Source organism: Medicago truncatula, chromosome 6, assembly GCF_003473485.1.
Source record: "Medicago truncatula cultivar Jemalong A17 chromosome 6, MtrunA17r5.0-ANR, whole genome shotgun sequence".
Lineage (NCBI taxonomy): Eukaryota > Viridiplantae > Streptophyta > Magnoliopsida > Fabales > Fabaceae > Medicago > Medicago truncatula.
Window position 1 is genome coordinate 41760214 of NC_053047.1, and position 23172 is coordinate 41783385.

Consider the following 23172-nt stretch of genomic DNA (forward strand, 5'->3'; position numbering starts at 1 on the left):
ACAAAATGCAACATTTTTTGTAGTGATACACCTCAATTTGTGAGATGTACCGTAGAAATTCCCAATTTTTATTAGTTGTTGGATAAATTACTTACAATTTTTCAAAGACAACCTAAAAAACATTTTTTTTAACTCGAGGACATGAAGCAAATAACCTCCCAAATCACAAATATCAAGCATATACGTGTAACATGTAAATATCTAAAGACAGTAATTTTTTTGATACAATTGGGTGGTCAGTGTCTACTTGATTTGATACAACAATTTGTTTTAAGTGTATAATAGCCAAGGTTTAAAATGCAAAAGAAATACAAGTTTTTTTTTTTAATCCAAAGAAATACAAGTTGAAACCATAATTTTACTTAAATCTATAAAATAATTAATTCGCATATGCATCCATGAAATAAACATTTTCCATGTTAGTACATTATAAATTACATATAACAAATCTTCTCTTTTTTGGTAGTTAGACGAAATGGCAAAGCTATTAGAAACTCATACACACAAGTGAAAGTACCGGGGTTCGAACCCCGGTCATGGCATCCGGCCTAACAATGTCGGCATTTTGCCAGTTGAACTATGACTTCTGGATTACATATAACAAATCTAATATATGTATTTATAATTCAATACAAAATAAACAATCGCCGCACAACGTGTGGGTCTCATTCTAGTTATGCTGGAAGTCTTTTGGTATCCTATTATTTGTGAATTAGGCTATGATGAGTTTTGGAAGGTTTTTACATGTAATTATTAATGTCATTCAAATTGGATGGAATTTTTTCGAGTTATGTTGGTTATCATCGTGTGAACCTTAGCTTATACCAATTTCTGAAAGCTTGTCTTCAACCAATACCAAGGATCCGGATCCTCTAACGTTTTTGTGGCAACTGAACTCTACATGTAAATTTGACACTATTATTTTAGCCACACCAAAAAATTACTCTTGGATCCGCCCCTAGCTAGAAGTGAACCAAAAATGTTATTGCAGTAATTACATTTTTTTTATCTTTACTTGTTCAATGACTCAATGAGCGTCTATATATATTCTTTTTGTCCGACATAAAATCGACCAATTTAAACTTAAGCTATATGATTTAGAAGGTTTCATTCAACCAAAAATATAGATTTAAAACAAGCATATTATACATAATCAATGAGATAGGATAAAGTAAAAATATGCAATACAACAAAAAAAAATATACCAGTCTTTGTTATAAAATTTGTCTGTCAAACTACTTTTAAGTGATCCATCTTAATCCTTTATGTATAATTGAAAGTTGAAACACACGTGAATAGGATGTTGAAACTTGACCTATAACGCAGCGACCTCCGGTGACGGTGCAAGGCAATGGTGGCCCGAGCAGCAAGGTTACAGATGTATTTCTGGTTGATGTGTGTTCGACCATTTTCTGTTTTAGTTTTCTCTGTCAAAAAATTTGGCCATCTTGGCGGTCCAAATTATTAGACGGTGAAAAACGAGTGAAATGCACTCTAGTGTTTCCTTTTAAGGTGGAAAGTTTGAGCATTAACCTTAGAAACTGCAACTTCTTTTGAATGAAATTAGATTCTTGACTAAATCCAAGTAATTTGTCTTTTACTTTGGCACATTTAATCAACAGATAAAAATTCTTTAGCGTGAACCAAAAGAAGTTGCAATTTTCTTCAAATTTAAAACTCAAATGTTAAAAAAGAAACTTAATATGAATACTCAAGTATTAAATAATTTACAAAGTGCACTAAACAGAACTAATCCAAACACTTAATTCATCCTTCCAGAAATAGCTTCGAGAAAGCACTACATACATGAATAGATTGTAACAATGACTGGACAAATGTTCCGGTTAAATAATGAATTATATATTGACATTTTTGAATTTTACAAATTTCAATATGAATTGATCGATTTAGACAAAAGATGAATTGATTTATTTATACAGCAGCTGGACAACCGCCTTTTCTTGGATCACTTACTGCTGTTAGAGTGCCGCGCTTTACATGTGAATCGGCATTTTCACCAATTTTCCTATTAATGTTCAAAGGTGTTTTGGGAGTATGAACAATAAGTTGAGTAATAGCTTTTCCTTGACATACACACAGTTTATGACCTCTTTCTTTCAGGAAAAGCCTACTTTCATCTGAAAGTTCGATGTGACCACCATCACGATCAATCAAGTTCTCGTAGGAAACTGTATCCGGTAATAGCTACATAAGATAGAGACCACAATTAGATTGTAGTTAGGAGCATCATACATAAAGAAACTATTTGAATATAAAGGAGTTAGAACCTTGGTATAGACCCTTGGTCTCAAAACTGCATCCAATGGTTTCATTCCTAAGATGAAATGATTAAGAAATACTTGCGTCACTGCTGGAATAATGCTCATTCCACCGCTTGCGCCAATCACCCCGACCAATTGGTCATCCTACCAAAGCATAACAAAAGGAAATTTCATGTGTATGAATCCGGGGATTGAAATTTTACACGACTTTATAATGTCAAAAGTTTGTGCTTATGTCTATATAGCCTATTTTACACGACTTTGTCAGATTTGAAAATCTCCTCTAAAGTGCCAAATTCTCAGTAAGCATGCCGCAAGCAATACCTTTGTAATGATAATAGGAGTCATGGAAGACAATGGCCTTTTGTTTGGTTCAATAAAGTTTGTCGGAGCTGGAGGTAGTTTATCAGGAGATATATCAGTAGGTGTGGAGAAGTCATCCATTTCATTATTGACGACAATACCAGTTGAAGTAGAACGAATCCCCGCTCCAAAATGCCAGTTTACAGATGTTGTCAATGATACCGCATTTCTATCGGCATCTACAACACACAAATGGCTTGTTCCATGATCTCTAAGTTGGCTCCACCTGCATGCAATGCATATATAACAACTTAGTTAGTTTGCAACATATCAAGCAAAACGTATAGTTTTCATTGAAATTCAAATTACTTCAACCAATAGAGTGTAAGACACCTGTCCATATAGTACTCTGGAGGGAATGTAGTGTTATCAAGTATTTGGCGCTGAATAGTTTGTGCGAAAGATCTGGAAAGCATTTCGGATGAAGTTCCACTAATATTTTCAAAGTCGGGGTCCCCCAAGTTCATTCGGATAGCAAACGTATGTTTCAAAGCTTCTATTAGTCTGTGTATACCTAAATTTCCCTTTACAGAATCCGGACTTTCGTAACTGTCCAAGATGTTTAGGACCTGTTCATACTAACCATTAGAATATACAGGCATACAATTGCAGCAGCTTTTTGTATTGATATTAAATGTTTGTTTATACTACTTTTGCTTAGAGTTTAATACTATGAAGCATGGACACTCTTTGAATTAGACGTGTCTCGGTGTCGGACACTGACACGACACCGACACATAATTACACTGAATTATGTGATTCTCGCAAATTATTAGTTGTGTCGGCATGTCAGTGTTTGTGTCTTATCCGGTGTCTGTGTCCGTATCTGTGCTTCATAGGTTTAATAAGGTTTTAAAAGTGCATGCAAGGGTTGTGATGCATTCCAACCCTTGAACTAAAAAAACATACAAATATGTTCTCTTTTTTCAGTATTAGACTCGTGAAAGAGAGAATACGGGTCAAGTTTCTACGTAACAACATGGAAATATCAGAGTACAGAAGGGATATCGATGTACAAACCAGAGAAAGAGCGAGTGTTCCACTTGAAGGAGGCGGCATTCCATGTATAGTATATCCCATTACATTGACAGTCATTGCATCAGTAATTTCCACCTTGTAATTTCGTAAATCCTCCACTGTTAAAATACCACCGACTTCTGTGACATCCTTTACTAACTTCTCGCCAATGGTTCCGTTGTAGAAAGCTTGTGGCCCTTCCTCTGCCAATATCTCTAAGCTTTTCCCCAGTTCCACATTACTACACACCTCCCCTCCTTTTAACAAAGTTCCATTCGGTGCATAAATATTTCTTAATCCAGGATCACTCATTATCTTATTTTCATCATTAGCTAGGTATTCTTCGAGAGTAGGAGACACTGTGAAACCATTTTTCGCAAGACCTATAGCTGGTTGGAATAAGGTCTTCCATGGCAATCTTCCATGTTTCAACCAGGCTGCATGAAGGCCAGCTAACTCACCAGGAACTCCCACCGACAAGGCACCTAAGAACTTAGCTTCGGGATCGGTTTGATACATATTCTGCTTTTACAGTAAACAGTTACACAAATGTAAGTTGCATTTTCGTAGATTTCTGCAAAGGAAAATGATCAAAATGATATATTATCTGCTCGCTTTCAATATGTCCAAGTAAGTTGCAAAGCGTGTTCGTTTTTTCAGAAATGAAGTTTTAATGGCAGTATCTCAAAGAACATAACAAGAAAATGTCATTTTAAATTTAAAATTTTCTTATTTCTTGTCATAGAAATTTTCCACAACATGAATCAAGAACTTGGAAACAACAGAGAAGAAAAAACAAGAAACAAAGATTTATATGAAATAGTCAATGTGACTTAGTCTACTGACATTTAGAGAGTAGGGGAAACTTTCTCCGCCCGCTACATTTCTAAAAACACCACAAATATTTCGGAAGGGTACTTCTGGATGACATATTTTGTCCAGAAGTGTACTTCCGGACAGTACAGAATTCACGTTTTTCACCAAATGTGTGCATCCGAAGTGATATTGGAGGGTGAGGAAAGTTCCACCCGTAGAGAGAGTTTCTTATTTATTTCGGAAAAACATATACAGAATCTGCAATCATACAATGTATCTTAATTTTGCGAAATCGCTTCACCAATTTTTAATCATGTGTTTCGACCACTTAAATGGTGTAGCAGAAATAGTTAATCACAAACCTGTGAAGCAGCTAAAGGAGCGGTTTCTCTCATGTCAAAAGCTTGTGCTTTGGAGCTAGAAGAAGATTTCACAACCATGAAAGAACCGCCTCCTATGCCACTTGAAGCTTGGAAAACAACACCAGCGCATAACGCAGCAGCCACTGCAGCATCAACAGCATGTCCACCAAGCCTAAGCATTGAAACACCAACTGCAGAACACCGAGCATCATCAGCTGCAACAACTCCAAGTTCCGACTCAATAACATGTCCTTGATTGGCTGTTTTTCCTTCATTATATCTTTCTGTCCCTTTCAATATCCAAAAACTTATGTTTCCTCTTACTCCTAGCCCAACAACTGGAAAAGAATTGCATTTAGCATAAGATACGGTTGATTAAGATGATTAATCTATACCACATTGTACATAAAGCTACCTTTTATTTTTTGTGTATATTTAGTTGCACAATCTTAATTGAAAAAGTAAATAAAGAAATTAAACAAACAACATAACAGAATCTTTTCCAAGCACTTCTTCAATCTACCGGACGTTCTTCTAACACAACCTCTTTTCTACTTCGAAAACAATTAGAAGGTATTCCTTCAACCGTATTCTCTAAATTTGTATGTCCTTCAATCACAATGAGCTCATTCCCAACCTGTCTCACCCTTACATCCTGCACATCATATCTGTGCACTAACATTCTATACCACGAACCCCTTTTCCCTGTTACATACACTTAACCAATAAGGCCCTATGAAACACCGACACATACACAGGTAAAAGACACGACATTGACTATAACATGTCGCCACCAGAAGCAAAGCACCTTCAATCTCAAGTGTCGGTGTTTCATAAAAACCCTCAAAATTTACCCCCTCATCTCCCCTCTACAAATTTTGGTCTCATTAAACCTAACTAATCATTCTAGCCTATGAAGCACGGACACAAACACAAACACTGGACACGACGCGGACACCTATACGCCGACCCCTATAATAATTTGAGAAAATAACGCAATTCAGAGTAGTCATATGTAACGGTGTCGGACACAACAGGACACACCTGATCTGAGGAGTGTTTGTGTTTCATAGATCCTACTGAAATCACTTGAGATATCTCAAAAGCTATAAATATCAGGAAACTTCACTTAGTTTAATTCAATTTTGCCTCTCCAAATTCATCATGTTAGTTTTCTGAATCAATTTTCTTCTTAGCTCATAATCAATCATCTTTAAATTCATATATCTAAATCACTTTCACTAGCAAGATAATGATAAATCATGAATGTATACAAATGGAGTTATTATTATATATTCATATATTAAGCATTATTTGATGAAAACATCATATATTTGTAAGTTAAAGAGCATAACAGTGATAATAATAAAAATATTAAAAGTATAGTTCCAATAACAAGAGAAAAGAGAACTAACTGGTTGTGACAGCAACAAAGAGGAGAAGAAAACATAGAAAAAACTTTCTGTTGAATTTGTTGAAAGAAACATGATGATTTGGTCCCAACAAAGGAGAATCCATTATCTGATTTTGAGGAAGATTCAGTTGAACTAAATGAAGAGATTAAGGTGAGTGTTTTACTATGTAGTGGTTACTTGTTATTATTATGTTTGACTTTTCATGTTTTTGAGGATAGATATTTATTTATGTTAGTGTGTTTTTTAAGATTTACTCATTCTGTTTCTCTACTAGTACTGCCAAATTCTGGTACAGTTAAAAAATAAAAAACAGTGCCAATTTTGGTATTGTTTACAAAAGAAGCATGTTATTCATTCTTATCTATGTACTTGATTGGTTTACCGTCCAAGTTCAAATCGAGTATTTTCAAAGAAATAATATTTGAGTAAACCACCAAATTCATCATTGTCTATGTAAGTCGTTTATAAATTAATCCCTGACTTTATTAATATTTTAACTTAATTATTATTTTTGTCAAAAAATTCTCTAATAAATCTCTGTTTTTATGTTTTTGTCACATGATAAACTTTTTACAAACACGAAAATTAATTTAAAATATTAATATAATCGTGGATTAATTTGATAGTGACTTACGAAGATATAGATTAATTTTATTGTTTATTTAATAATATTTTGAAAATTATGCAGTTAATTTTTTAAAAGTTTAAAAGAAATATACTATTTTCTATACAACAAATTTTTCCTACTTTAACAAGTGCCCCCAATGATTTCAATTATACATCATTCGATGTTAATTTTTGATATATTTTTTTTAAGAAGTTAAACTAATTCTTTAAATTAGCATCAGAGATAATCGAATTTTAAAACTTTGAGGAGGAGCACACTCCCAAATTCCAAACCAATACCACTAGGTCAACCCAAGTGGATTGACCTCAAGTTTTTACGGGAAGGACACTCTAATTTAGAGCTTGGGTGGGAGGAAAGTAGAATATGGTTGATAATTGTTTACCTCATAAATTGAATTCGAATTCTCCCACATAACTTGGCATTTGATATAGTTTAATTGGATATATGTATATTTACAAAGTAAAGTAGATAATGATACGGAAACCATTTGATGTCTTCTATTTTATTCTTTTTTTTTTTTACAATTCTTTGTACACTTTCTTATTTAAATAAATACTTTGTACACTTACATTATTTAATACTAAAAAAATGGATCGCACAAATTTCATTCCTATTCTCTTGCTCTTTTTTTTTTTTTTGCTATCTTTTTGCCTTCTTTTTTTTGACAATATTTTGTACACAATACTAGAAAAATTTATCGGACTAATTTCATACTTTTTTTTTTACAATATTTTGTACACTTTTTTTTTGAACCAATTTCATGCCTTTATTTCATTCCTATCTTGTTGCCTTTTTTTAAAAAATATTTTCTACACTTATTTAATATGTTTACAAACAGAATACCCTAATTTTCATGCAAACTTGGTTATATATACCAAGCGCTAAATGTTTTTCTCTCAAAAAAAAAAACCCCTAAACCGTGTAAAAATTTCACACACAACACAAAAATCATATATTTTTATATTTAGAGCTTTGCAAATGGAAAGATGTTTCCTTACAACTTATTTTTTTCACCGTTATCAATTATATATTGCATTTTATTATTCGTACGTCAATTCCTTTACAATAAACCCGAGCGGAGCACGGGTCAAAAATCTAATAATAGATTAGTAGTGTTCTCCTTCAAAAAAAGATTAACAGTGTTCTGCTCTGTGTTTGTTTTTTTTTTTTTGTCGAACAAAGAGCCTTACTCATCAATACAAAGTCCAAACTTGGACTCATTCCACTAAAGATCGAAAATGTTATTTGCACCCCTACCCTAAACGGGGCATAATTGCAACGATAGATGTAACGCCCACTTTCGTTTAATTGTTTAATTAATTGAGTTTAGGCGATTATATTATATTTATATAATATATGCATGATTTTGGTATGTTTTGATGATTTAGATGATTTGATTGATAATCTGATAAGTTATGAGTTGAAGGTTTTGATAAGGATATGAGACTTATTTTATTGTTAAATAAAATAAAGATTTGAAAAATATATATAAAATATTTAGTTAAGGGTTGTTTTGAGATTTTAGAGAGTTTTGGGGGAGAAAGTGAGATAAGATAAGATATTAGGAAGAGATATAAATAGGGAAGACCTAATTATTAGAAAAACCATTGTACGTGAAAACTTTTGGAAAAGGGAGAAAAAGCTTATAAGGGAGAAGATCAAAGAGAGAGCTGCGATTTCTTCATAACCAGGTAAGGGTGAGACTACTAACTCAGTAATGTTAATTGATTGTAATTCTGATGATTAGTTAGCAAGCTTTAGGATTGAATCGGAGAAAACGAAAATTAGGTCAAATCCCTAGAATTGATGATCAAACGGTAGGAATTGGTTAAATTGATGTAGAAAGTGCTCCTAGACCATAGATAATGTTTAGGACGAACTTTGGAATCAATATTAGGCTTAGAACCATGTGAATCGCTGAGTTTTTGTGAAAATAGCAGGTATGGCCGTAGCGACATTCATCGCTCGCCACGGCGAGCTATGAGTTTCGCCTCGCGAGTGATGAACATTCATCGCTCGCCTCGCGAACCCTTTTCCCTCGCCTCGCGAGTTGCACAATGCAGCTCGCCACAACGAGCAACCTTACTCGCCATAGCGAGCTAGGGCAGAGAGCATGTAAGATTTTGCAATTTCGAATTTTTAGTTGGACCTTGAGTGCCTTTGAGTGCCTGAACATACCTAGTGATGATTAGGAATGAATGTAGGACAAGATTGAACCTAGAACAACATTAGTTGGGAAGTTGGCTTGTACTTGTAATGCCCCATTTTTATTTAATTATTATTGGTTGATTTAAAGTCTTTTTATATATGATTTTAAATAATTATTGTTGATTATGTGGTGTGTTATATTTTATTAAATGAGTTATTTTACTATTTAATAGAATAAGTGGGAATTTAGAATATTTGGAGTTCAAGGGGCTGATTTAGAAATAAGGAGAGTTGTGTGGGATTAAGCGGAAATAGAAGAAGTTGAATTAGGTTTAGAAAAGAAAAGAGAGAAGTCAGAAAACATTTTCACGTGGAAGCAGCTTTTTGGGAGAAAAACCAAGAGGGAGCCAAGAGTATCCCAGAGAAGATCGTGTGGAGCTTTGTTCATCAATCTAAGGTAAGGGTGAGGTTAACTCTCAATGATTATAGTTTGTATAATTCTGATTTTGATTTAGCAAGGGGTTGTGGTTAAATTTGAGAATTGGGATTAGGTTTTGATTATTGACTTTTGAATGAAAAAGTGTAGAAACCATAGAATTGAACGGTGAAAAGAGTGGTTAATCGGGTAGGTTAGTGATGGATTAACATTTCAATGATAGGGTAATCATATGGTAAGGATTATGGATGATTTTGGAGAATTTAAGGTCAAAAAAACGCAGCCAAGGAGGCTCCCATGGTAGAAAATCGCAGAAAAATCTGTAATATCAGCATGTATGATGCTGTCGAAATCGTGAGGCGATCCTAGTGATCGTGAGGCGATTTTGACAGAAAATCTGTAAATTTCAGTATGTCTGATGCTTACCTTGTTTCATGTTCTTGCGTCTTTTTCACACATTTCTGTTTTGAGTTGACCTTTGGTGTAAACATGAAAGTTGTAGATATTTTTTTTTAGCTTCCCAAAGGCTTTGGCTTCACTTGAAAATGATTTTTGGTTTTTGGGATATGATGAAAATACTCCAAGGAGGTCTTAGTGAAATCTTATGAAAATTCAGTATAACCGTTTCTAAGTTAATCCAAAACTTATGGGATAATTCCAAAGCTCAAAACTAGAAGGACTATGAGTTTAATTAGGGTGTTTAAGAGTATGTAACTTATGTTGTGAGTCGACCCTTGGGGTTGGAATGAAGTTGTTAATGATTATAATGAGGTTCAAAGAGGATGAATAAGATGATTAATAATGATGATTTACTTTGATGATTAGATGTGAAAATATTTATATATTGTGAAAGACGTTGATATGAAATTGTAATTGTTATATATGATGATTATTATTAATGTTGACTTGCTGCATATTATTTAATGGTGTTTCCTTGCGGTTGTGACGTATTAATATCATGAAGATCTAATGTTGGGATAAGTTGTAAGCGTTGTTGGGTTGTACGTTGCCGAATAAGTCATAAGTATGTTATGCAAATTGTCGATGTTGTCATCATCGTTGGTGTTGTTGTTGATGTCGTAGTTGTAGCCATCGTTGGTGATTGTTTATGTCAGGTGTTTTATAAGAGGTGGTGTACTCTTACTTGGTCGTTTTATAAGAGGTGGTGTACTCTTACTTTGTCCTTTTTTTTTATAAGAGGTGGTGTACTCTTACTTGGTCGTTTTATAAGAGGTGGTGTACTCTTACTTTGTCGTTTTTTTTATAAGAGGTGGTGTACTCTTACTTGGTCGTTTTATAAGAGAGGTGGTGTACTCTTACTTGGTCGTTTTATAAGAGGTGGTGTACTCTTACTTTGTCGTTTTTTTTTATAAGAGGTGGTGTACTCTTAGGGTCGTTTTATAAGAGGTGGTGTACTCTTACTTTGTCGTTTTTTTTTATAAGAGGTGGTGTACTCTTACTTGGTCGTTTTATAAGAGATGGTGTACTCTTACGTTGTTGTTTATAAGAGGTGGCGTACTCTTACGTTGTTTATGTTGATGATTATGACGATGTTATGATGATTGTTTATAGTGTTGAATGAAAGGCTGTTTTGATGTTACATGATGTTATCTATGAGTTGTTAAATGTACTTGCTGATGGTTATGTTAAGTTGATAAGTTGTTCCTTATTCATGTATTGCTAATGAGATGGTTGATGAATAATTATTGTTATGAATTGATAACGTTGATGCATAGTGGCTAAGTTGTCTTCTATTCATGAGTACTAAGGCGATGTTAAGAAGAATTATTATTGGGTGGATTTGATGATGTCTATGTTGTTAACTGTAATTGATGAATTATATGCTTATTATCATTGTTTGGGAGATCTCATCCCTTCTGCTTGAAAACGTTGCCCTTCGTATGGGTAACTTGCAGGTAATGAAGCTTAGTAGGAGAGGTGGCTCAAGTGTCTTAGGGCTCTGATACGTAACGGGATGGGAAATTGTTACGATGTTTATCATTCCTTTATGTATCAATTTTGGAACATGTTGTTGGAGCTTTTATTGTCGTTGAATTAATTCCGCTGCAAAGTTTTGATTAATACGTTGTTGAAATTTGAAGGATAATTATTTAATTATTCCATTTATGTTTTTAAGAAAAGAAGTGTAATATTCCGTTTAAGGTGTTTTACTCTGATTAATTTATGAAATTTTTATATTGGGAAAACGGGGTGTTACAGTACTCGCCATGGCGAGTAGATAATCTCGCCTCGCAAGCACTTCCAGTTTGGAGTGCTTAGAGTGTTTGTGCGATTTGTGTCGCACGTTTTGATCAAGAGTGAACCCCTAATTGGTAATGAAACCTAATGATGACGTTTAATGCAATCTGTAAGGCCGTTTAAGATATGTTGCTATTAATTGAGTATGAGTTAATGTATTATGCATTATGTAAGATATGAATGAATAATTATGATGCTAATGAATTGCAATTGATATATTGATATCATCCGTTATTGTGACTTGACTATGCTGCTGCTGTTATTTAACTAAGTGCATAATGTCTATATATGATGAATAAGATGACGTTTAGCTCCAAATTATTGGATGCATATTGATATGATGATTACGATGTTTTGTTGATAGAGTCCATGCATTAGCATTCATTGAGCTTAGTCCTCACCATGATAGGAGCTTTGTCCTCCGCACGATTATTAGGAGCTTTGTCCTCCGCACGTTTAAAGTATATTAATACTTATGATGACGATTGGTACCACATGCATATAAGGAGTCTAAGAGCATTGTCGCATTGTCGTGTCTAAGATGCTATGTTGTTGATGATGATTGAATATGTGATTACGTGATAATTGTTTATCAAATATGCAAAGTTGTTTAAGATTGATATGATGTTAATTATGATTCAAATTACTTTGATTAATATTATTTTGTTATAAAATCTCACCCCTTCTGCTTGAAAATGTTGCCCTTCGTATGGGTAACTTGCAGGTGATCGTGCTTAGTGTGCAGTTGCCGTCGTGAGTGGCCTTGCCTTCACTGTGTCGTCTAGGTCGCTCTGATACGTAACGGGATGGGGCTATATGTTATGCATGCTTCGTTCTATTACGTGAATAATATGCTATTTGTGATATTGAACTAACTCTTGAGATTATATTGATGGGGCCTGCGTGCCAAAGCGTTTTATGGATTATAATATAATTTCCGCTGCAATGTTTAAATTATTTGGTTAAATTGTTATTTAACTGTTTTGGATTATGTTAAATGTGATATCCCGTTGTTTATGATGTTTACTCTGATAAATGTTTAGAAATTTTTATGTTGGGAAAACGGGGTGTTACAATAGAAGCATCTGATACCCTAGGGATTATAACACCTCTTGCCCTTCATGAATGATCCACGGTCGACAGTTACGAAGTCCACCTATTGTAGTTGTCGACCAACGACTAGTCCATGATCACTTAGGAGTTGTAATGTCAATTCTATAAAAGAGGATTTCAACAATACTTCAAAGTACGATCTTCTAATATCTAAGAATTCTAACTTTTAGCTCTTATATTAACTTGAGTGTCGAGTGTCTTTAGTTGGTATCCCGTTGTTTTAACCACTTACAAACTCGTTGGACATCATCGTTCTCATGATCACCTTAGATCAAATGGTAATTGTTTGATTGAAATCACCATATAATTAATAGTTGTGTATATTAAAAAGATATTTTCTCTATCTCGTTTTAATTATCACTTTAGTTTTTTTCTTTTGTCTTAAAATAATTGTCACTTTAGAATATCAATACAACATTTATTATTTTCTTTCCACTAATATATCCTTATTTATTGAATACCATCCAACTTAACTACTTCACTAACCACAATTAATAAGGATATTTTAGTAAATAATACTAATTTTATCATTCAAATCAAAACAACAAATCATCTCTTTAAAAACCATACACAACCTTTTAGTATTTAATTTACCATTCAAATCAAAACAACAAATCATCTCTTTAAAAACCATACACAACCCTCTAATGACTATTAAAAGGAGACGGGTGGAGTATTTAATTTGTCTTCTAACAATGGATAGACTACAAATAAAAGTGTGATGAATTGTTTGGATAGTTAACTGGTCTAATATAGGTTGGGAGTTTGAAGGTCCTTGTCCTTGATTTAAACTCAAACAAGGAATAAATATTTAATAGAGTTTGTCTAGTACAATATTGCACATATTAAACCAATTAAAAGTGGTAACTTTTGATGAAAATCAATAATTATTTATTTAAAAGCTACATATTTAATATAAAAAACACATATTTCAAATCAAAGTTACCGTTTTAAAATAAATAAATAAATTGTCCTGCACAATTGTATGTACCCTACATGATGATGGTCGATGGAGTAAAAGTACCGACCATAGATTTGTCATTGTTAAGTGAATGATAGAGTGTCATTTTCAACGTTTTATACAAATCATGGGAGAGTGACCAGATAATATTAATAATTAAATACAAATTTCTTATATTTGTATTAGGAAATTTCTTATACAAATTTCTTAGGTCTTTTATCTTGTTTAGGAATCTTTTTGTAACAGAGTTGCATTTTCTTTTGGTCCTTCTTGTTTCTTGATGTAAAAGGATATTCTTTTGTTAGTTTTTGACACTTTTTGTCCAGAATTTCCCAGCAATTCAATAATATATTTCATTTTAATTTCTTTAAAAAAATACAAATTTCTTATAATAAGATAGATGATAACGTTTACAACGGAAAATTCACGTAATTCAATGAATGAACATACTGGAAATTTATTTCAGTGGTTGATATTTTTCCTTCTAATGATTTCTTTGTTGCCCTATGTGAATATGCTATCAATATAGCCCGTTATGAAGATGTGAGCAAAGAATTAAGGAATAAAATCGTTTCGTATTAATTTTATTTTATCTTGTTAAATGAAAATTCATTTTAGATTTGATAAAACAATTGCATTTTGTCTCTTGAGAAAAACTGTGATACTCAATTAAATCAATGAAAAAAATTAAAGTCAACTAATGACAAAAAAATAAAGTCAACTTTTAACCTCTAACAAAAATAAATTTGCACAACTTAGTCCCTACTTGAATTACCATCTTTATAATATCATTTTTTTTAAGATGATATGATTGATCCAAAAAGCACAATAATTCCCAAAAAAAAGTTGTGAGTTACTGTGAATATGCTACTACAATAAACATAATATGTTGTCCTCGAGGGTACGAGCTCGGGTACATATATTTTTTACAAATGCGAGTATAGAGAAATGCATTGTAGTATTGTATCCATAGAATACTCATTGCCATCCAATGTGAACATAATATTAATAGGAGAATGTTAACCAGTGCCCCTGAGATATTGGTTAAGCAGAGAAAAGAAATACTCCCTCCGTCCCTATATATAAGATCCTTTTGCCAAAATCACGGGAATTAAGATAGTGGATATTTGTATTAAAGTTGTTTGTAATCACTATTGTTTTTACAATTTTATCCTTTAAGAAAGAAGGTTGGTTTATGTTTTCAACATGTTATTTATTGTTGATTGAAGAAAAAGATGTATAATAAATAGGGGCATGTATGTAAAGAAATAATTAATGTAGTTGGAAATAACAAAGGGGTCTTATAAAAAGGGACAAAAAAAATTCTCAAAAGGGTCTTATAATTAGGGACGGAGGGAGTAAGATTTTATTAAAAAGTGGTATAATAATTAGTTGGTCAAACATAACAGTTTATAATTTTTAAATAATTTTTTTTATTTTTGAATTCCTTAACCATGTTAATATTATCAAAAACAATTATTGCCTTTTCCGTTACCGTAAAAAATTTGTCGTTGAATTCCAAAAGTTAAATTAATTACCATTAAATGCAATTGCGTCAAATAGAAATTAATTACCCAACCATTAACCAAATTCCATTTGAAAATCTGAAAGTAGCATTAATCACAATTTTTCAGACCTCATTCCTATGTGCATATAAAAAGGCAAAGAAGTTGTAACAAATCTCAGGTCAAAGTTGCAACAACAATGAACACAGTCTCTTTTCTTACCCTTTCTTTCTTTTTCCTTTGTTTTAGTATTTCTTTTTCTCAAGCTGTAAGCAACGGTTTTAGTATTGAACTTATACACCGTGACTCCTCAAAATCACCTTTCTACAAACCTACACAAAACAAATACCAACATGTTGTCGATGCAGTACATCGTTCGATCAATCGTGTCAATCACTCTAACAAAAATTCTCTTGCAAGTACACCTGAATCAACTGTAATCTCTTATGAGGGTGATTATATCATGAGCTATTCAGTTGGCACCCCACCAATTAAGTCATATGGTATTGTCGATACAGGTAGTGACATTGTATGGCTACAATGCGAGCCTTGTGAACAATGTTACAATCAAACCACTCCTAAGTTTAATCCATCAAAGTCATCGAGTTACAAAAACATTTCTTGTTCGTCTAAACTATGTCAATCTGTGAGAGATACCTCTTGCAATGACAAAAAAAATTGCGAATATTCTATCAATTATGGCAATCAATCACATTCACAAGGAGATCTTAGTCTTGAGACTCTTACATTGGAATCTACCACTGGGCGTCCTGTTTCATTTCCTAAAACTGTTATAGGATGTGGAACTAACAATATAGGGTCGTTTAAACGCGTAAGCTCTGGTGTAGTTGGCCTTGGAGGTGGACCTGCATCTCTAATAACACAATTGGGACCGTCAATTGGTGGTAAATTCTCTTATTGTTTGGTGCGAATGTCAATTACGTTAAAAAATATGTCTATGGGGTCGAGTAAACTCAATTTTGGAGATGTCGCAATTGTTTCTGGTCACAATGTATTGTCAACTCCTATAGTTAAAAAAGACCATTCATTTTTCTACTATTTGACAATAGAAGCATTTAGCGTTGGAGACAAAAGAGTAGAATTTGCAGGGTCCTCAAAAGGTGTTGAAGAAGGTAACATCATAATTGATTCAAGTACAATTGTGACATTTGTACCATCTGATGTTTATACTAAATTGAATTCAGCAATCGTAGATTTGGTGACACTAGAACGAGTTGATGATCCTAATCAACAATTTAGTCTATGTTACAATGTTTCATCAGATGAAGAATATGATTTTCCTTATATGACCGCACATTTTAAAGGTGCGGATATTTTGTTGTATGCTACTAATACGTTTGTCGAAGTTGCTAGAGATGTTCTTTGCTTTGCTTTTGCCCCGTCTAACGGTGGTGCCATCTTTGGAAGCTTTTCTCAACAAGATTTCATGGTTGGTTATGACCTTCAACAAAAAACTGTGTCTTTTAAGTCTGTAGATTGTACCGAAGGGCAATGAGCAATGTGGGTTGAAGTCTATGTTTTTTAGTTACATTATGTTTGCTTTCATCCTTGAATATTTAATAAATAATAATTTGCATTTTATTTCATCTCTTTTTAATTTCAAATATAATTCTCAATTGGTTTTGTTAAAATATTCAGCTTCATCGTTGTAATTACCGCAAGCCTAAAATCTCAATTGTTTTTCATGTCTAATAACTTCTTTCAACAACAAAAAATGTAATACTACTAGAATACACTAATAACACTATTAACTACAATATTGCATATTCATCGGTAAAATTAGTATACACCACTTCTAAAAAACACTACTAGTAGTTTACAGTTCACACCAATTAAGAGTTTTTTTTAAGACATTACACGTCACCAATTCAAAGTTGACTTAAGATTCCACTAATTCTAATTAATTACTTACTACTACCAATATAAGTTGACCTTAACGAGTAAAATCATGAACCCATTTTGTGTTGGTTATAATAATGATTTGTGCGGATTTATTTTGGGTTTCGTTGATTGAAGGATTCAGTTCCTAATCTTTTCATTTAGTTTTCTTTCTTGTTTTTTTATGGGAGAGATTCTTCGATTTTATTATCGCTTGACTTAAGTACTTTTTATACTCTATTTTCTATATATTTTTACATGAGATTTCTCCTTTTTGTTCATAGAATATATATTTGTCATTTAAAAAATATAAGTTGACTTATGATTTATCAATAATCACAATTAAAAAAAAATAGACATACATTGCACTCAAGTTAATTTATTTTTTTTGGAGGAAAAATTATCTTTATTTAGTAAAACGTGGGCAAACATATTTTTTTTTTTAACTTTAATAATTGAATAGGAGGCAGACGGGCAACAATTTGTGCCGCTATACCTTTTTGGATTGCAAAATCAATCCTCGTAAATACAACATTCATAGACCTATGAGACATGATATTGCTATGCATAACTCTTTGGACTCTATGTAGAAGGTCAACATCATCTGATGCTAGGAAGCCCAAAGTGTCAAAAGCAAATGGTATAAAAGCATGTTGATTGTCAGAACACGCTTTCTCATGTTTGGTTATTTTGCTTGACGCAGCTTTTAGGGCTAGCTGTCCAACCGTAAAAGCCCCGACTCCTAAACCCACAAGTGGTGAAACCCCAATCAAGTCCACACATGCATGTTTTCCTCCAGCCCATCCGTACACCATAACATCCGCAGGCCTAAGTGTCGATCTTCTATCTAGTGGGTCAGTCAGAAAGTTCACATGCGTCTCCTTCTTCACTGATACTCCTGCCTGCCTGAATATATAAAAAAAGTACATCCCTAACAAAGTCATGCATGTACTTAAAGCCGAGAAGCTCCTTACAGTGAACAACATGCTCCCCAAAAGTATCCAGACATGTCTTACGACAAGTAGGGCAAACCTCATCAATATGAAATAATGGAATCATAAGACAGTATCGAAGGATAGTACGGTACTCCACTGGTGACATATGCTGACATAACCCATCAATTGGGATACCTAGAATAAAATCTTGAGCATGTGCTGCTTCCAAACATCCAAAAACTTCCTTCTGTCTTGCGGTCATGTCAAACTTAACTTCCATATCTTGAACAATTTTACTAAAAAGAGCACTCGCCAAAACATGTTGTGCTTTAGGAGGGACGGTGTCCTTGCAAGTAAAACTGTTAACGTCAAAATCTGGAATCGCACCGTGAAGACCATCCAAAGCATTATCAAAATCTGAGTCCATACCACATATCCCACTGTCTCTCAAAATATGATCTTGTAGTACCCAAGACTGCGCCCTAGAAGCCACAAAAGCGTACGAGGAAGCCTCTACCGCTGAGTATAAACCCAGCCCCGAGACCTAATAAATAATAATTGATTCCTAATGCACAAATTGAAGTATTATTCTCACTTGTCTCAAAATAAGTGAGTTGTTTAATCATTTCACACATATCAAAAACATGTTTACATGAAACACATTAGATATTAATCAAGCTAAAATTAATCATAAATCACCTTTCGTTGGTAGACCAGTGTAGTGCATATTTACTTGTACATAATTACAAGAAATAACACATAAGTCATAACTAAAATATTGTACCATCATAACTAATTGTTAAAATTGATCCACATCGGGATTCTTTTGGAAACCATATATCTTTCATTTTTGTTTCAAAATGTTTTTGCAAGCATAAATGTAAGGCTCAACATCTGGATTGATTTTTCAACATCAGGATTTTTTTTGATATATAGACACACACAAGTGTGCTTGAAGCACCTCCCCATCATTGATTTAAATGACTTTACCCTCATATCCATACCTTCACATCCTCCATATATCATGACAAGAAATGTGCAGTCATAAATCATTTACTCCTGACATGTAGTTTGAACAAAACTCAATAGTTTCTTATCTTATGTACCTTTCAACAATAGATGCTTTAGGATATATAGTGAGGATTCTTGGCATATTCTTTCAAGATTTTCATGCATTGCTAAACTGGTACATCCACCTTAAATAAACCGGACCATAGACACTCTAATCTCCTTCACCAGATGAATAATTAAGTGAACATTGGTGTCAAAAAAATGTGACACACTTATATGTTCCTTAACACTTACCTAGATAAGTTATCGTATGCTGGAAGGCATTGATGATGCAAAATTACATTTTTCAAAGCTTAAAATTTTTATTGGAATACTCATCAATATCATCTTTCAAATGGACGTACATAAACATCTATGTCATTTTGTTTTGGCTTTTTTGGCTCGTTAATCATCATCACTAACATAACGTCTTTATGTTACATGCACAACCAAGGAGAAAAGGCCATCCCATGGGATGCAAATGTTAATTAAGCTATTTTGTTGTCAACCTTAACATAGGAAACATTATGATTCTTAAGAATTTAAAACAAAAATGGGTTTTCATAGATGATAGAGTAAGAGAGAGAGCAAAAACAAAATCACATAAGAGAACTTTGAACTAAATATAAAAAATAAAAATAAAATAAAAAAGTTTAAGAACATTAAAAACAAACCTTATATGATGGGTACGTAGTATTATGACATTTTAAATAAATTGAAAGTACAAAGGGATCTTTATGAACCATCGACAATGTTGACACCTTAGTAACACAATAATCATCTGCAGCATCCCGAAAATATAACATTAAAAATAATATTCTTAAAATTAAAGTTTTTTAAATTTAATCTATGTTGTTATAATATTTTTAAAATTAAAAATATAATTTATCATTCTCTAAAAATACATTTTCAAAAAATATAAAAGACTTATCCATTTTTCTCTACATTTTCAACCCCCAAAGCTCTTCCCCTATCCTCTTTTTTAAACTCTCAAACAAAGCCCAAATGAATCAATGACATTGTTCAATCCAAAGATGATGCCAACCTTAAGAATGAGCAATCAAATTTATGTATTGAACTTGAGAATTTCTATAGTGCAGTTTTAAACTTGGTTGCTGAAACCGGCGCTATTTAACGTCGGTTGCTGAAAGACAAAGACGAAAAGTTATCTTTGAAGCTTTAACCGTTGGCAACACTAACACTTTGTCAATGTAAGCTGTGTTTGGAATAGCGGTGGGGGGAGAAAAAAAAGCCCGTCTAGCTTAAAGCTGAGATTTTCAGCTTCACAAAATTCACGGTAACATTACATTGGGAAGCGAGAATCCTGCTCCAAACGCCAAGCCAAACATGCTAGTAGTGTTTTTTTTTTTTACTGTGAATATGAGTTTTAGGCTGACGTTAAAATGAATTTCATAATTGTGTTTTGGAAAGTATTTTTATTTTGGTTTTCCCAAGTTTTTCACCATAGTATAAACCATCATTTGTTAAGTTTTTTTTTTTTTTTGCGGTGTCCGCGATCGAACTCCAGATCTCATATATATTATATATTGTGTTACATGTTAATATTTAATTTAATTATCATTAACTAGAACCTATTAGTTAGCCTTCTTATTAGTATTCTATTCAATTGTATTTATACATGTTGATTAGTCTTCTCTTTATTTTAGTGTATAAATAAACCTGTCATGTACCTTCACAGATAGATCAATGAGAATTATATCACTTGTCTTTCTACTTTCAACTGTGTTCTAAATATTAACATGGTATCAGTTGTGAATCTCTTCATCAATTTCTCTTGTTGATCGATTCATCTCAAGAATCCTCTTGATTATTCAATTTCTGAATTTTTATCTTCAGTTTTCATTCCGCTGTTCATTTGATTCCTTGATTATTTGATTTCTTTCATCTCTATGGAGAATCCACCATTTTTTGATTTTGCAACCAATCCTTCAAATCCTTACTACTTGCATCCTAATGAAAATCCATCACTTGTTCTTGTTACTCCATCATTGGATAACAAGAATTACCAGACTTGGTCGCGATCTATGCGGGTCGCATTAATTTCCAAGAACAAATTGAAATTTGTTGATGGCACCCTAAATCCTCCTCCTGTTTCAGATCTCCTTCATGAACCATGGTTAAGATGTAACAACATGGTTCTGTCTTGGCTTCAACGATGTATTTCTAAAACCATTGCGAAATCAATCATTTGGTGTGATCGAGCCTCCGTGGTTTGGAAGCGATTGGAGAACCGTTTTGCACAAGGTGATATTTTCAGAGTTGCTGATATTCTTGAGGAATTGGCTAAATTTCAACAAGGTAATCTTGATATCTCCTCCTATTTTACACAATTAACCACTTTGTGGGAAGAAATTCAGAACTTCCGGCCAATTCGTGATTGCACTTGTGCCATCCCTTGCACTTGTGGTGTTGCTTCTGATCTCAAAAAGTATAATGAGCAAGACAAAGTAATTAAGTTTTTGAAAGGTTTGAATGAGCAATATGCACATGTGCGCTCTCAGATTATGCTAATTGATCCTTTGCCTGAATTGGATAAGACTTTTTCTCTTGTACTTCAACAAGAAAGACAAACAAATATTCCTGTTTTTGGTGAAATTCCTGTTGATCAACAATCAGCTGTTAATCAAGTTCAGCAAACCAATTCTAATAAAGGTTTTGCTCGTGGTGGTTCTTCTAGCTATAGAGGTCGAGGTAAAGGATCTTATAATGGAACAAGAGGACAGAATCAAGGCATTACTCGCACTTGTAGTCATTGTGGAAGGCATAATCATACAGTTGAGACTTGTTTCCTTCTCCATGGCTATCCTCCTGGTTATCAAAACAGAGGTCCTAAGTCAGCGAATCTTGCGGTTTCTGAACAAAAGTATACTGATGCTGTCCAGAACCAAGGATCTGTTAGCAGCCCTTCACTGAATTCTATCCAAGAGCAATATAATCAGATTTTGCAGCTTCTACAACATTCAAATTTGCAAGCTTCAACGTCAAACACCATTTCTACTATGCCTCAGCCTACTGTCAATTCAGTTATCTCACTTCCCGCAGCTTATACTTCCACATCCACTCCCATAATCGGTAAGAAATCTACTCTCTGGGTCATAGACTCAGGAGCAACTGATCATATCACTCACTGTTTGCAAAAATTTTCTTCTTTCTACAACATTCCACCTATCTCCATGTCACTACCAAATGGTAATAAAATAGTGACAACCATAGCAGGCACAATATCCTTATCCAATTCACTTATCCTTCATAATGTTTACTACATTCCTGATTTCAACATCAATTTATTTTCAATATCTCAATTTTTGAAAACTTCTAATGCCAGTTTCTTGTTTTCTCTTGATACATGTTCTATTGTGCAGATTTTGAACCAGAGAGTGATTGGTATAGCTAAGAAGTTTGGAGGACTGTATGTGTTAGATTCTTCACTGCTAAATAAATCTCAAAATAATGGTTTAGTTTCTGCTTCAATTTGTAATTCTGTTTTTCCAAGTTTGTCGTCTAAGTCAACTGATTCTGCAAATGTTTGGCATTATAGATTGGGTCACATTTCGGATTCCATACACAAATGTATTTCCATTCAGTTTCCCATTGTAAAATACACCAGTACCCACTCTCCTTGTGATATATGCCATTATGCAAAACATAAGAAAACATCATTTCCTCATAGTCTTACTCATTCCACTCAAATATTTGATATACTGCATGCTGATATTTGGGGACCCTATGCTACCCCTTCTGTTTCCGGATTTAAATATTTTTTAACCTTGGTTGATGACTTTAGTAGATTTACATGGGTCATTTTTATGAAATGTAAAGGTGAAACAAGAAATCATGTCATGAATTTCATTTCTTTCATTGATACTCAATTCCATAAGAAACTTAAATGCTTGAGAAGTGATAATGGACTTGAGTTTATCATGCCTTCATTTTATCTTTCTAAAGGTATCATTCATCAAAGG

At 33.3% G+C, this 23172-nt stretch overlaps 3 protein-coding genes across 4 annotated transcripts; 2 read left to right on the forward strand and 1 right to left on the reverse strand.

The window, feature by feature from the left end:
• Positions 1–1718: 1718 nt before the first annotated feature.
• Positions 1719–6452, reverse strand: LOC11442456 (glutathione hydrolase 3). 2 transcript variants are annotated; one of them, XM_003620726.4, is made up of 7 exons: positions 6256–6452; positions 4841–5178; positions 3666–4184; positions 2979–3214; positions 2607–2871; positions 2289–2426; positions 1719–2205 (listed from the first exon to the last, which is right to left on the reverse strand). In XM_003620726.4, the coding sequence occupies exons 1-7, from the start codon at positions 6356–6358 to the stop codon at positions 1933–1935; spliced, it is 1872 nt and encodes a 623-aa protein (XP_003620774.1). In that variant the 5' UTR covers positions 6359–6452; the 3' UTR covers positions 1719–1932. The 2 variants fall into 2 exon arrangements, with proteins under 2 accessions (XP_003620774.1, XP_013453204.1); XM_013597750.3 differs by having other exon boundaries at positions 1839–2205; positions 3666–4236; positions 6256–6369.
• An 8958-nt stretch (positions 6453–15410) lies between these two features.
• LOC11442665 (aspartic proteinase CDR1) lies at positions 15411–16856 on the forward strand. Its single transcript, XM_003620727.3, has one exon. The coding sequence runs from the start codon at positions 15505–15507 to the stop codon at positions 16819–16821; it is 1317 nt and encodes a 438-aa protein (XP_003620775.1). The 5' UTR covers positions 15411–15504; the 3' UTR covers positions 16822–16856.
• A 4243-nt stretch (positions 16857–21099) lies between these two features.
• On the forward strand, positions 21100–22879 carry LOC112422872 (uncharacterized). Its single transcript, XM_024786606.2, has 2 exons — positions 21100–22282; positions 22573–22879. Exons 1-2 carry the CDS (start codon positions 21100–21102, stop codon positions 22602–22604), a joined length of 1215 nt encoding a protein of 404 aa, XP_024642374.1. The 3' UTR covers positions 22605–22879.
• Positions 22880–23172: the final 293 nt, after the last annotated feature.

Bases quoted from the DNA above. Each gene is read 5' to 3' on its own strand.
- LOC112422872 (XM_024786606.2), top strand. From the start codon at position 21,100: ATGGAGAATCCACCATTTTTTGATTTTGCAACCAATCCTTCAAATCCT. The intron at 22,283-22,572 runs GTAAGAAATCTA...TCTATTGTGCAG, and splicing joins CACATCCACTCCCATAATCG to ATTTTGAACCAGAGAGTGAT.
- LOC11442456 (XM_003620726.4), bottom strand. From the start codon at position 6,358: ATGGATTCTCCTTTGTTGGGACCAAATCATCATGTTTCTTTCAACAAA. The intron at 2,427-2,606 runs GTATTGCTTGCG...ATGCTTTGGTAG, and splicing joins CTCCTATTATCATTACAAAG to GATGACCAATTGGTCGGGGT. The intron at 2,206-2,288 runs GTTCTAACTCCT...TATCTTATGTAG, and splicing joins GACCAAGGGTCTATACCAAG to CTATTACCGGATACAGTTTC.
- LOC11442665 (XM_003620727.3), top strand. From the start codon at position 15,505: ATGAACACAGTCTCTTTTCTTACCCTTTCTTTCTTTTTCCTTTGTTTT.